Genomic DNA, 12,534 nt, shown 5'->3' with positions numbered 1-12,534 from the left:
CTCATTGGTAATTGATAGCCTTAATTTTCAGCTGAGCCGTCAACATTTCTAAAATTAAACAGTGACGGATCTCCAGAGTGCGGAGCCGTTGGTGGGAATCCACCTGCAGAAATCTCCTGGATCCCACATTCAGATGACATAACCACTACAATACTGGAAGAGCCGGACCAGACGAGGACAGTGATCAGCACCATCCATACAGAAAGCCTGAATGAGACATCAGTGATGTGTGTCGTATCTCATCCAATGTTTCTGACTCCATGGACAGGAGTCATATCACTGACTGGTAAAGGTATGAGATTGTGAGTCTATATGTCACTCCATGAAATATTTTATGCCATGATTCCACACACAAAAAATGATAGAGGAGGAAGAGAAAAAAGTTGTTCCTTTTGGATTTTTTTCTGAATGTCGCCAATCTGTAAAACAATGAAGGAGGTTTTATAAAACTTTCATATACGAGTCTTAGGAGCAGGGAGGTATTTACAGTTTACTCTGTCCTAGGCAACAAGGCTGAATATGGACCATTTAAAGATCCATTTACACTCCATAACTATCACCTTCTGAGGAATCACAACGATAATTGGTTATGGTCAATGATTGCAAAGGAGAAGATCAACAATAAATCATTCTTTAGCATCAATTGCGATGCCGTAAAAATGAATGTTATTGGTGCCACAATTGATAAATGTTAATATCGCTCATAGTGATATTTATACAAGTTATTGCAGAATAGGGCTGTATACAAAGATCATCCATACCCCAAATAGTAATAATTACAATGACTAAATATTACCACCATGCTGTGACTAAAAAACACTGCCATACAGTGACCGGATAACACCACCATACAGTGACTGGATAACACCTCCATACAGTGACCTGATAACACCACTACATATACTATACAGTCGAGTCCTATTATTCTGACCTCCAGCTAATATCCAGAGTAACCACTGTGTGCAGCACAGACAGCAGCTAGACAGGCTGGGAGTGACTCAATAAGGTCCTGGTAGGTTGTCACAGGTATCTGGAGCCATGATGTCTACAGTTTATCCCACAGCTGCTAGAGGGGGCATGGGGGAGGATCCATAGAGAGAACATGAAGATAGAGGTGATCCCACAAATGCACAGTTGGGTCCAAGTCTGGGAAATTAGGGGGCCAGGGTTGTACTTGGAAGTCTTGGTCATGCTCTTTCAACCAATGTCAGACATTTGTAGTGTGTGACATTTCACATTGTCTGAATGGAAGATCCCATCTGCCCCAGGGGAAGACAATAAGCATGGATGGGTGTACGCGATCTGCAAAATCAGTTGAGAGTGCCTTCTACATGAATGAGTGGCCTAGAGAATGGCCCAAAAATATTCCCCAGACCATAACGCTGCCACCACCAGCTTGAGTTCTTCCAGCAATGGTTGCAGGGTGTTTCTTCTCTGATGTTAAGAATTACTGAGACCCTTTAGTGTGACTACTGATGTACACGTAATTGACATACAGCAGTTACCCTCGGGTTACGTTGGTATCCTGGTTGTTCACTCTACTACGTTTGTTTCATTATTTCTCCTAAAAATAAACTAAAAATACGGCCTGTCTTCTGATGCCGGTCCACTATAGTTATTGCCCGACTGTAAGACTAGCCAAGAAAAATCTGAGTGGAGTCAACTGGAAATGAATTAGAGCTACTTACCGAGTGAAGCTGTTAAAAAAACTGTTTATATCATATACCCGTCCCCTGGTGGACCTCACTGTTCATGTCTTGATCGGTAACTTTCTTATTTTTGCTTCTAGGCTTTAAACTTCGACTTGACAACATCGTGAGACTAATTGTCACCATAATTGTCACCATACTCCTAGCAGGACATCTTCTGTACCTAAAAATCAAGCGCCAGGTACCAGCACTGCTATTGTACATTATACTAATATAATGGCAGCACATCCCACAGATCTTTCTGTGTATTAGCTTACAGTACAATAAGCAGAAACATTCTGGACAAAAGCAATTATCACTTGACTCTCCATCAGTCCCATACACCTTGAATGGAGCACCAGGGCAGGTGTAACCAAGTTAATCAGGGGACACAGAGCAGCTATCCCTTATACGTTGATAGGTGATAATTGGCTATGCCTGGAATACCCCTTTAATCCCTATGTACAAAGAATGATAATGGTGATAGAGCTTACATTATTTTACAAATTGACTTTGCATTGACTGTTCTAACTTACTGCATATTATATCATTACAAATATATAAAGTGTATATATATATATATATATATATATATGCAGACAAAAATAACTGGCAGCACCACCTAAAAAGCAATGGCAGGTGGGTGCAAAGTCCAAGTACGGTAACTGGATCTTACCCAATTCAATATAATGAAAAAATTGGACTGCACTCCAGACGGTTCCTTATAGTAAAACGAGTGAAGTTTATTCACACATGTGATAGCAGCAAAAAAGCGACGTTTCGGCTCAACATGAGCCTTTTTCAAGCGCTTGAAAAAATGCTCATGTTGAGCCGAAACGTCGCTTTTTTGCTGCTATCACATGTGTGAATAAACTTCACTCGTTTTACTATAAGGAACCGTCTGGAGTGCAGTCCAATTTTTTCATTATATATATATATATATATATATATATATATATATACAGTACAGACCAAAAGTTTGGACACACCTTCTCATTCAAAGAGTTTTCTTTATTTTCATGTCTATGAAAATTGTAGATTCACACTGAAGGCATCAAAACTATGAATTAACACATGTGGAATTATATACATAACAAAAAAGTGTGAAACAACTGAAATTATGTCATATTCTAGGTTCTTCAAAGTAGACCCTTTTTGCTTTGATTACTGCTTTGCACACTCTTGGCATTCTCTTGATGAGCTTCAAGAGGTAGTCACCTGAAATGGTCTTCAAACAGTCTTGAAGGAGTTCCCAGAGATGCTTAGCACTTGTTGGCCCTTTTGCCTTCACTCTGCGGTCCAGCTCACCACAAACCATCTCGATTGGGTTCAGGTCCGGTGACTATGGAGGCCAGGTGATCTGGCGCAGCACCCCATCACTCTCCTTCATGGTCAAATAGCCCTTACACAGCCTGGAGGTGTGTTTGGGGTCATTGTCCTGTTGAAAAATAAATGATGGTCCAACTAAACGCAAACCGGATGGAATAGCATGCCGCTGCAAGATGCTGTGGTAGCCATGTTGGTTCAGTATGCCTTCAATTTTGAATACATCCCCAACAGTGTCACCAGCAAAGCACCCCCACACCATCACACCTCGTCCTCCATGCTTCATGGTGGGAACCAGGCATGTAGAGTCCATCCGTTCACCTTTTCTGCGTCGCACAAAGACACGGTGGTTGGAACCAAAAACCTCAAATTTGGACTCATCAGACCAAAGCACAGATTTCCACTGGTCTAATGTCCATTCCTTGTGTTCTTTAGCCCAAACAAGTCTCTTCTGCTTGTTGCCTGTCCTTAGCAGTGGTTTCCTAGCAGATATTCTACCATGAAGGCCTGATTCACACAGTCTCCTCTTAACAGTTGTTCTAGAGATGTGTCTGCTGCTAGAACTCTGTGTGGCATTGGCCTGGTCTCTAATCTGAGCTGCTGTTAACCTGCGATTTCTGAGGCTGGTGACTCGGATGAACTTATCCTCCACAGCAGAGGTGACTCTTGGTCTTCCTTTCCTGGGGAAGTCCGCATGTGAGCCAGTTTCTTTGTAGCGCTTGATGGTTTTTGTGACTGCACTTGGGGACACTTTCAAAGTTTTCCCTATTTCTCGGACTGACTGACCTTCATTTCTTAAAGTAATGATGACCACTTGTTTTTCTTTACTTAGCTGCTTTTTTCTTGGCAGAATAAAAATTCTAACAGTCTATTCAGTAGGACTATCAGCTGTGTATCCACCTGACTTCTCCACAACGCAACTGATGGCCCCAACCCCATTTATAAGGCAAGAAATCCCACTTATTAAACCTGACAAGGCACACCTGTGAAGTGACAACCATTTCAGGTGACTACCTCTTGAAGCTCATCAAGAGAATGCCAAGAGTGTGCAAAGCAGTAATCAAAGCAAAAGGTGGCTACTTTGAAGAACCTAGAATATGACATATTTTCAGTTGTTTCACACTTTTTTGTTATGTATATAATTCCACATTTGTTAATTCATAGTTTTGATGCCTTCAGTGTGAATCTACAATTTTCATAGTCATGAAAATAAAGAAAACTCTTTGAATGAGAAGGTGTGTCCAAACTTTTGGTCTGTACTGTGAATATATAGCATTTTAACTAGAAGAACAATTAAAGTGAATATAATTAACACATTGTAGTGAACGTACCACACTACCACACTGTTCTGCCTGTGGGGGAGCAGTGATCCTTTCTGTTTGCATGCAGTGCTCTGTTCTATCTGTGGGGGCGCAGTGATCCCTTCTGTTTGGATGCAGTGCTATGTTCTTCCTATGGGGGAACAGTGATCCTTTCTGGTTGTATGCATTGCTCTGTTCTGCCTGTGGGGGAGCAGTGATCCCTTCTTTTAGGATGCAGTGCTCTGTTCTATCTGTGGGGGAGCAGTGATACCTTCTGTTTGGATGCTGTGCTCTGTTCTGCCTGTGGGGGAGTAGTGATCATTTTTGATTGGATGCAGTGCTCTGTTCTGTATGTGGGGGGGGGGGGGGGGCTGATCCTTTCTGGTTGGATGCGGTGCTCTGTTCTGCCTATGGGGGGGGGGGGGTAGTAGTGATCCTTTCTGGTTGGATGCAGTGCTATGTTCAGCCATCTGTTCAGCCACGCTCTTCCAAACAGATGTGTAACATAAAGTTCCTGAAAACTAGTTCAAATTCTATCAAAGTCTCTCACATGCCTATTTTATCAGTAATGTCTTATTAATGTATATAGGAACCACTGGGGCCCCTTGAGTTACCAGGGCTTGGTGCAGAGAATGGGTGTGGCATTGGCCCTGATGAGATGTTGTATTACAGTGTTCTCCCTTGGAATTAGTGGAAAGTTGGTTTGAAGAATAAGGTCATAATTAAATTAATAAAAGTCTCTCTTAACTTAGTGCAGAATAAAATGTATAGCACATCCAGCAGCATGAAGTACAAAGTGTAGTTTCTGGCACTAGATGAGAAGGTATGGTGGCTGGCTGTGTGACAATTTAATGGCACTTGCAGGCACTTGTGGATATACTGTAGGTGTCCAATGTGATACAGGCTTGATGTTAGCCTGGCCTAGATGTTAGCTAGATGATGGGTGTCTGAATCATAGTCCCTCATTGGCAGCAGTGTCTGTAAAGCTGTGATCCTGCCGATCACTCTGCTGTCTTGTCACACTGACGCTTTCTGTAAGCTGTGTTCTGAATTTTGATGATCTCTGTAGAGTGTTGGCCTCACAGGGGAATTGGGGTCCTAGGAGTATGAGCTCTGACACGTGCTTCCTCTCCCTTTGCTGTCTACTCTGGAATTCCCCCTCCTGGCAGGAAGTAGGACCAGCCCACTCCTACCAAGAGGGGAGTAGCTCTGTTACTGCCAACCATTTCCAACCATTACCACCCCTGCTGGACTAAACGGGAACAACATAACATAACAATACATTACAATACACAATAAAACATTTGCAGATACCCCCAGGTCGAGGATACTGCATTTGCTACCTCTGAGGCAGGTATTGCTACCAAGGACGCCAGGAAATTTCGGGCCAAATTTACATTGGGTTTGTTTTTTTTTCTGGGGAAGGAAGGGAATTTCTTCATACTTTGAGTTTTGTTCATTTATTTTAACAAATTGTTTCTGTCATTTTTAAAATAAAATGCATTTTACACAGTGTTTTATGCATTTCTACATTATACTGTATGCCCTCATAAAGTATAATTTCCCTTTACGTACACAGACTAATGCCCCCTTATGTGCCTCATACGGTAAATGCCCCCTTATGTGCCTCATACGGTAAATGCCCCCTTATGTACCCACATACAGTATAATGCCCTCTTATGAACCCCCACACAGCATAATGCTCTCACATGATATAATGCCCCATTATTTGCCCCATAGAGTGTAATGGCTCCATATGTGCCCTACACGCAAAATAATGTCCCCTTATGTGCCCCAACACAGTATATACCCCCATACGTATGTGCCCTCACAAAGTACAAACCGGATTCCCAAAAAGTTGGGACACTATACAAATCGTGAATAAAAACTGAATGCAATGATGTGGAGATGGCAAATGTCAATATTTTATTTGTAATAGAACGTAGATGACAGATCAAACGTTTAATCCGAGTAAATGTATCATTTTAAAGGAAAAATACATTGATTCAAAATTTCACGGTGTCAACAAATCCCCAAAAAGTTGGGACAAGTAGCAATAAGAGGCTGGAAAAAGTAAATTTGAGCATAACGAAGAGCTGGAAGACCAATTAACACTAATTAGGTCAATTGGCAACATGATTGGGTATAAAAAGAGCTTCTCAGAGTGGCAGTGTCTCTCAGAAGCCAAGATGGGTAGAGGATCACCAATTCTCACAATGTTGCGCAGAAAGATAGTGGAGCAATATCAGAAAGGTGTTACCCAGCGAAAAATTGCAAAGACTTTGCATCTATCATCATCAACTGTGTATAACATCATCCGAAGATTCAGAGAATCTGGAACAATCTCTGTGCGTAAGGGTCAAGGCCGTAAAACCATACTGGATGCCCGTGATCTCCGGGCCCTTAAACGACACTGCACCACAAACAGGAATGCTACTGTAAAGGAAATCACAGAATGGGCTCAGGAATACTTCCAGAAACCATTGTCAGTGAACACAATCCACCATGCCATCCGCCGTTGCCAGCTGAAACTCTACAGTGCAAAGAAGAAGCCATTTCTAAGCAAGATCCACAAGCTCAGGCGTTTTCACTAAGCCAGGGATCATTTAAAATGGAGTGTGGCAAAATGGAAGACTGTTCTGTGGTCAGACGAGTCACGATTCGAAATTCTTTTTGGAAATCTGGGACGCAATGTCATCCGGACCAAAGAGGACAAGGACAACCCAAGTTGTTATCAACGCTCAGTTCAGAAGCCTGCATCTCTGATGGTATGGGGTTGCATGAGTGCGTGTGGCATGGGCAGCTTGCATGTCTGGAAAGGCACCATCAATGCAGAAAAATATATTCAGGTTCTAGAACAACATCTGCTCCCATCCAGACGTCATCTCTTTCAGGGAAGACCCTGCATTTTTCAACAAGATAATGCCAGACCACATTCTGCATCAATCACAACATCATGGCTGCGTAGGAAAAGGATCCGGGTACTGAAATGGCCAGTCTGCAGTCTAGATCTTTCACCTATAGAGAACATTTGGCGCATCATAAAGAGGAAGGTGCAACAAAGAAGGCCCAAGACGATTGAACAGTTAGAGGCCTGTATTAGACAAGAATGGGAGAGCATTCCTATTTCTAAACTTGAGAAACTGGTCTCCTCGGTCCCCAGACGTCTGTTGAGTGTTGTAAGAAGGGGAGATGCCACACAGTGGTGAAAATGGCCTTGTCTCAACTTTTTGGGGATTTGTTGACACCATGAAATTCTGATTCAACATATTTTTCCCTTAAAATTGTACATTTTCTGTTTAAACTTTTGTTCCGTGATTTATGTTCTATTCTGAGTATAATATTAGAAGTTGGCACCTCCACATCATTGCATTTAGTTTTTATTCACGATTTGTATAGTGTCCCAACTTTTTGGGAATCCGGTTTGTACGATGCTCAGTAATATACCCCCAAAGTGAATACTCAGCCACTTTCTCATAATGTTGAATACAATGGTGGAGCGGGGAGTCAACCATTCCCTGATTCACCATTCACCCTGCGACTGATGGTTTAGTGCAGGCAGGCGCGATGCAATAAAATCATCTCACTAGCTTGCCTAGCCACTGGACAGACCAGATCTCCAAATATGGATATGTTCTGATCTGTCCAGTGGTTTAGCACACCAGCCGTGATGACATCACTGTCTTGCGGCTGCCTGCACTAAACCATCAGTCGCCGGGTGAATAGTGGAGCAGGGAGTTGACGACTCCCTGTTCCATCATCGGATTTAACTGTATCTGCGACCTGAAAATGCAGTTGAAACAGATGCTGCTCTATGCGGCCTCAGGTTGTAAATACGGGCTCGATGGCAACCCTATTTGTTATGTCCCAGCCTCCCTACAGTATAATGACTTGCAGATCATCCTGAGTATATTTATCAGGCACTTTCTTTCTCTTAATGGTTTCTTTTGCTGCTTTTATGTATTTTTCTACTATGCACCGCGCTTTACCTCCATGTCCAATATATCATAAAAATCAAGAATATTTTCACCTCTATGTTCTATAATCACTTGTTAAATATAACAATGTTTGACTGATGTCTTCTTCATCTTTAAGAAAGAAAATATTCCTGGAAAAGAAAGTATTGAAGCCTGAAGAGAAGGAATATGGAATGACCAGGTGTCAAGGGATTAGATTACCCCGGATGTAGATTATGTGCTTTTGTCTGATTCTTCTTTCATGTTTTTTTTCAGCAAATTTTTGTATTTTAATTCAGTAAAGATCTATAAAGTTTTATGAGGGTTTGGTCATTCAATGCCTTATCATTGCTCAGGAACCAATATGTTTTCAGTACAGATGAGCAAAGTTTTCAAAAATTCAATTCATATACTTCACCGAATAAAAAATAAATAAATTTGATCCGAATTAATTCGTGACAAAGTACGTTAAAAAAACCTGCTATTTCCTGGCTGCTGAGAGCCTGTACATCGGTGTGCATTGAAGAAACATGCATATCTAGTCCGCTGTGGTAGTGAAACAATGATGTGCGTCAGTATAACTTAGAATCACTGCAGACTTCACTTATTAGGGCAGTTACGCAGCCAAAACTGACCAAATAACTCAAGTGTGAACTCAGCCTTACAGGTCGATGTTAGCACCAGGTATAAAGAACCGAGCAGCGGCCCACGATCCTACTGTAGAGTGAAAGACAACAAACAGTAAAAGCACACATGAGAAACTAGTCAGCCGTGTACAATACCCTGCTGTTGTGCAGTCCACCCTGCAATAAATTACTAGGTATGGGCTTCAAAATCCATATATAACCTACAAAGAAAACGAGCCGGCGATATACCCATAAAGTATAATAATATGACATATAATTAAAAATTTAAACTAAATTTAAATCCAAAACATTACTTCGGTTTATACAGCCAGTCAATGATCAACAGAATATAACACCATTATCATCTGGGTGTGGCCAGAGATGGGAATGTTTTGGATTTAGTTATATGTATTTTAGTTTTAATGTGTATTTTTGAGTAATTCCCAGTAGTCATTTCTGTGGGTCAGAGATGCCATTTTTTTCGTGAACACGGTAAAATCTGTAGTATCGGAGGCTGTAATTTCACCCCAATTACATAAATAAGGATTAATAGAATTACTTATGGAAAATAAAAATGTGAACCCCCCAAAATCAGTAGTGTCAGACCGCAATTTCACCCCAATTAGACAATCAAGTATTAATGGAATTACTTATGCATAAAAGAACGTAAACCCCCACCACTACCACCACCAAATCTGTAGTATCGGACACCGATTTCCCCCTAATTACAGAATCAAGGATTAATGGAATAATTTATGTACAAAAGAATGCGAACGCCCTGTAGTAATAGATCACTTTTAACCCCAATTAGTGCAGCAATGTGTAATAGAATAGCTCCATTACCCAGGCTTTGCACAATATTTTTGGCCCCTGCACTCTCCCTATAGTGTGGATACAGTCTCCCTATTATCTCCCTACACTGTCTCAGTACTGTCCCTGAACTGTTGAAAACTACAGTAATATTTTTCAAATAAAGTCTTTCCTAGTCACTTTCCCTAGCACTTGTCAAATCTGTCCCTTTACTCAGTTCACAGGGCAATGGCAGAGATCGGGCAGGATGAGACTTTTTATAGGGCTGTGACATCACAGGGGCTGGCTATCTTCTGATTGGCTGGATGCACAGCATTATGGGTGATCCCTTTGTCACAACCAGACAGCTGAGAAGCTCTGACAGAGGCCTTTCAGAACCTCCTCTTTGAGTTTCTGTGTTGTGGTATTCAGCTCCTCCTCTCCTTAGTCTCTCTCAGCTGTCATGTGTTGGACTAATTGCTTCCCTTTAAATTCTTCCCCAGAAGGCTTTTCTGGGCGGCTTATATTTCTTCCTGGAGTATGTGTGCATGCCCATCTGGTTCTCCTCTCCTCTACAAAGTTAAGTGTTAACTGTTATCTGTTATTTTCGTTTTGCTGGATCCCAGGTGACCCTGACTCCCTCCGTGTCTGGTGTAGGGAGCCGGTGGTCGTGTCCCCTCACTATTGTAGGGTGCTCAGGGGTATATAGTCAAGGTACGTGGATATGCATACCTCCACCATTCGGATCTATGCATAGGCTAAGCAGCCAGGGAAAGTGCCAGGTCTTCTACAGGGGTCTCCCTTTTGTTCCTTAGCTGTTGGATCCAGCGAGTCATTTATGCATGTTGTTTTGCCTTGTTACCTGTACACATTCCGTGACATTATAAGCCGCCAAAACCGTCTTAAGCATGGATCCGGTTTCACTTTTGGCTGAACGCTTCCAGGGTCTTTCATTGGAGGTAGCTGACCTCCGTAAGACTTTTTCTCAGCTTCAAGTGACCGGTTCAGCTGGCGTTCATGGAGCTTGTTCTGAGCCTAAGATCTCGCTCCCGGATACGTTCTCCGGGGGTAGTGAGAATTTTGTGCGTTTTAGAGAGGCTTGCAAACTCCATTTTCGCCTTCTTCCCCTTTCCTCTGGAAATGAGGAACGGAGGGTGGGGATCATTATATCGCTGCTCAGAGGTAACGCTCAGTCCTGGGCCTTTTCGCTGCCGGAGGGGGCACGGCCTCTCCGTTCAGTGGATGAATTCTTTTTAGCCCTGGGTCAGATATATGATGATCCGGATCGTATTGCTCTGGCGGAGTCTAGACTACGTCTCTTATGCCAGGGTAAACAATCCGCAGAAATATACTGCTCAGAATTTCGGAGATGGGCAGCTGATACTGGTTGGAATGATGCTGCACTCCGAAGTCAATTTTGCCATGGTCTTTCAGAGGGATTGAAAGATGCATTTGCCTTTCATGAAAGGCCTATTTCTTTGGACTCTGCTATGTCTCAGGCCGTTCGTATTGACAGGCGTCTTAGAGAGAGAGGAGAGAGCTCTCCTTCATGTCATACTCGGTCCCAGGACTGTGCAGCGGTCCCATTCTGTGCGCAGGGGTCTCAGTCGCTGTCAGCCCCTTCTGAGCAGGCGCTTATGCAGCTGGGGTTGATTGCTTCTGACAATAGAAGATTCAGCTCGCATGGGAGGGTTTGTTTTTGTTGTGGAGGTATTAATCATTTGGCAAATATTTGTCCCTCTAGGAGATTCAGGCAGTTCTCTGGGTATAATAAAGAAACAAAGAGGAAAAAATCTTTGAAAAATGTTCCGTCTGTTACTATTGGCAGGGTTGAGGCGGAAATTGAAGGTTTTCCGTTTGCTTGTAGTTCCCGTTTTGTCCTGCCGGCTAGGGTGGCGCTAGAGAGCAAGAACATTTTTTGTGAGATTTTTGTGGATAGTGGAGCAGCGGTCAATCTCATTGATAATCAATTTGCGATAACTCATGGTTTCCAGGTGTGCGCTTTGAGAAAGGATATTCCTGTTTTTGCTATCGATTCCGCTCCACTTTCTCAGAAATCATTAAAGGGCATAGTTCACAATATCCGTTTGATTGTGAGTGATGCTCATGTTGAGGATGTGTCATGTTTCGTCCTTAGCGGTTTGCCCACCCCTCTGGTGTTGGGGCTGCCCTGGCTCACAAATCATAACCCCACCATTGATTGGCAAGCGAAGCAAATAAATGGTTGGAGTGACTTTTGCAGAGAGAATTGCCTCATGACATCTGTTTCTGAGGTTGCTACTAAGACTATACCATCTTTTCTCTCTGAATTTTCGGATGTCTTCTCTGAGAGTGGAGTTCAGGATTTGCCCCCGCACAGGGAGTGCGATTGCCCTATTAATCTCATCCCAGATGCCAAGCTGCCTAAATCTCGTTTATACAATCTTTCCCAACCTGAGAGGATCGCTATGCGTGCTTATATCTCTGAGAGTCTGAGAAAGGGACACATACGACCCTCGAAGTCACCTGTTGCCGCTGTTTTTTTCTTTGTTAAGAAAAAAGATGGTTCTTTAAGACCTTGTCTGGATTTCAGGGAGCTGAACAATATCACAATTCGTGACCCTTATCCGCTTCCTCTGATCCCGGACCTATTTAACCAGGTTGTTGGGGCTAAAGTCTTTTCCAAATTAGATTTAAGAGGGGCATACAACCTGGTCAGGGTCAGAGAAGGGGACGAATGGAAGACGGCCTTCAATACCCCTGAGGGCCATTTTGAAAACTTGGTTATGCCTTTTGGTTTGATGAATGCCCCAGCCGTTTTTCAGCATTTCGTGAACAGCATTTTTTATCATTTGATGGGAAAATTTGT

At 42.6% G+C, this 12,534-nt stretch overlaps 1 protein-coding gene across 1 annotated transcript in view; it reads left to right on the top strand.

Annotated features, from left to right (window-relative positions):
- The window catches only part of LOC122931825 (cell surface glycoprotein CD200 receptor 1-like), a 56,338-nt gene extending 47,804 nt beyond the window's left edge, over positions 1 to 8,534 (top strand). The window contains exons 3-5 of the mRNA XM_044285882.1: positions 32 to 292; positions 1,790 to 1,890; positions 8,411 to 8,534. Coding sequence (XP_044141817.1) covers positions 32 to 292; positions 1,790 to 1,890; positions 8,411 to 8,449 — 401 coding nt within the window. The 3' untranslated portion in view covers positions 8,450 to 8,534. The remainder of the gene's footprint in view (positions 1 to 31; positions 293 to 1,789; positions 1,891 to 8,410) is intronic.
- The last annotated feature ends 4,000 nt before the right edge of the window (positions 8,535 to 12,534 follow it).

This window comes from Bufo gargarizans, chromosome 3, assembly GCF_014858855.1.
Source record: "Bufo gargarizans isolate SCDJY-AF-19 chromosome 3, ASM1485885v1, whole genome shotgun sequence".
Classification (NCBI taxonomy): domain Eukaryota; kingdom Metazoa; phylum Chordata; class Amphibia; order Anura; family Bufonidae; genus Bufo; species Bufo gargarizans.
Note: the sequence above shows the minus strand (reverse complement) of the source record. Positions and strands in the feature narration are given on the sequence as shown.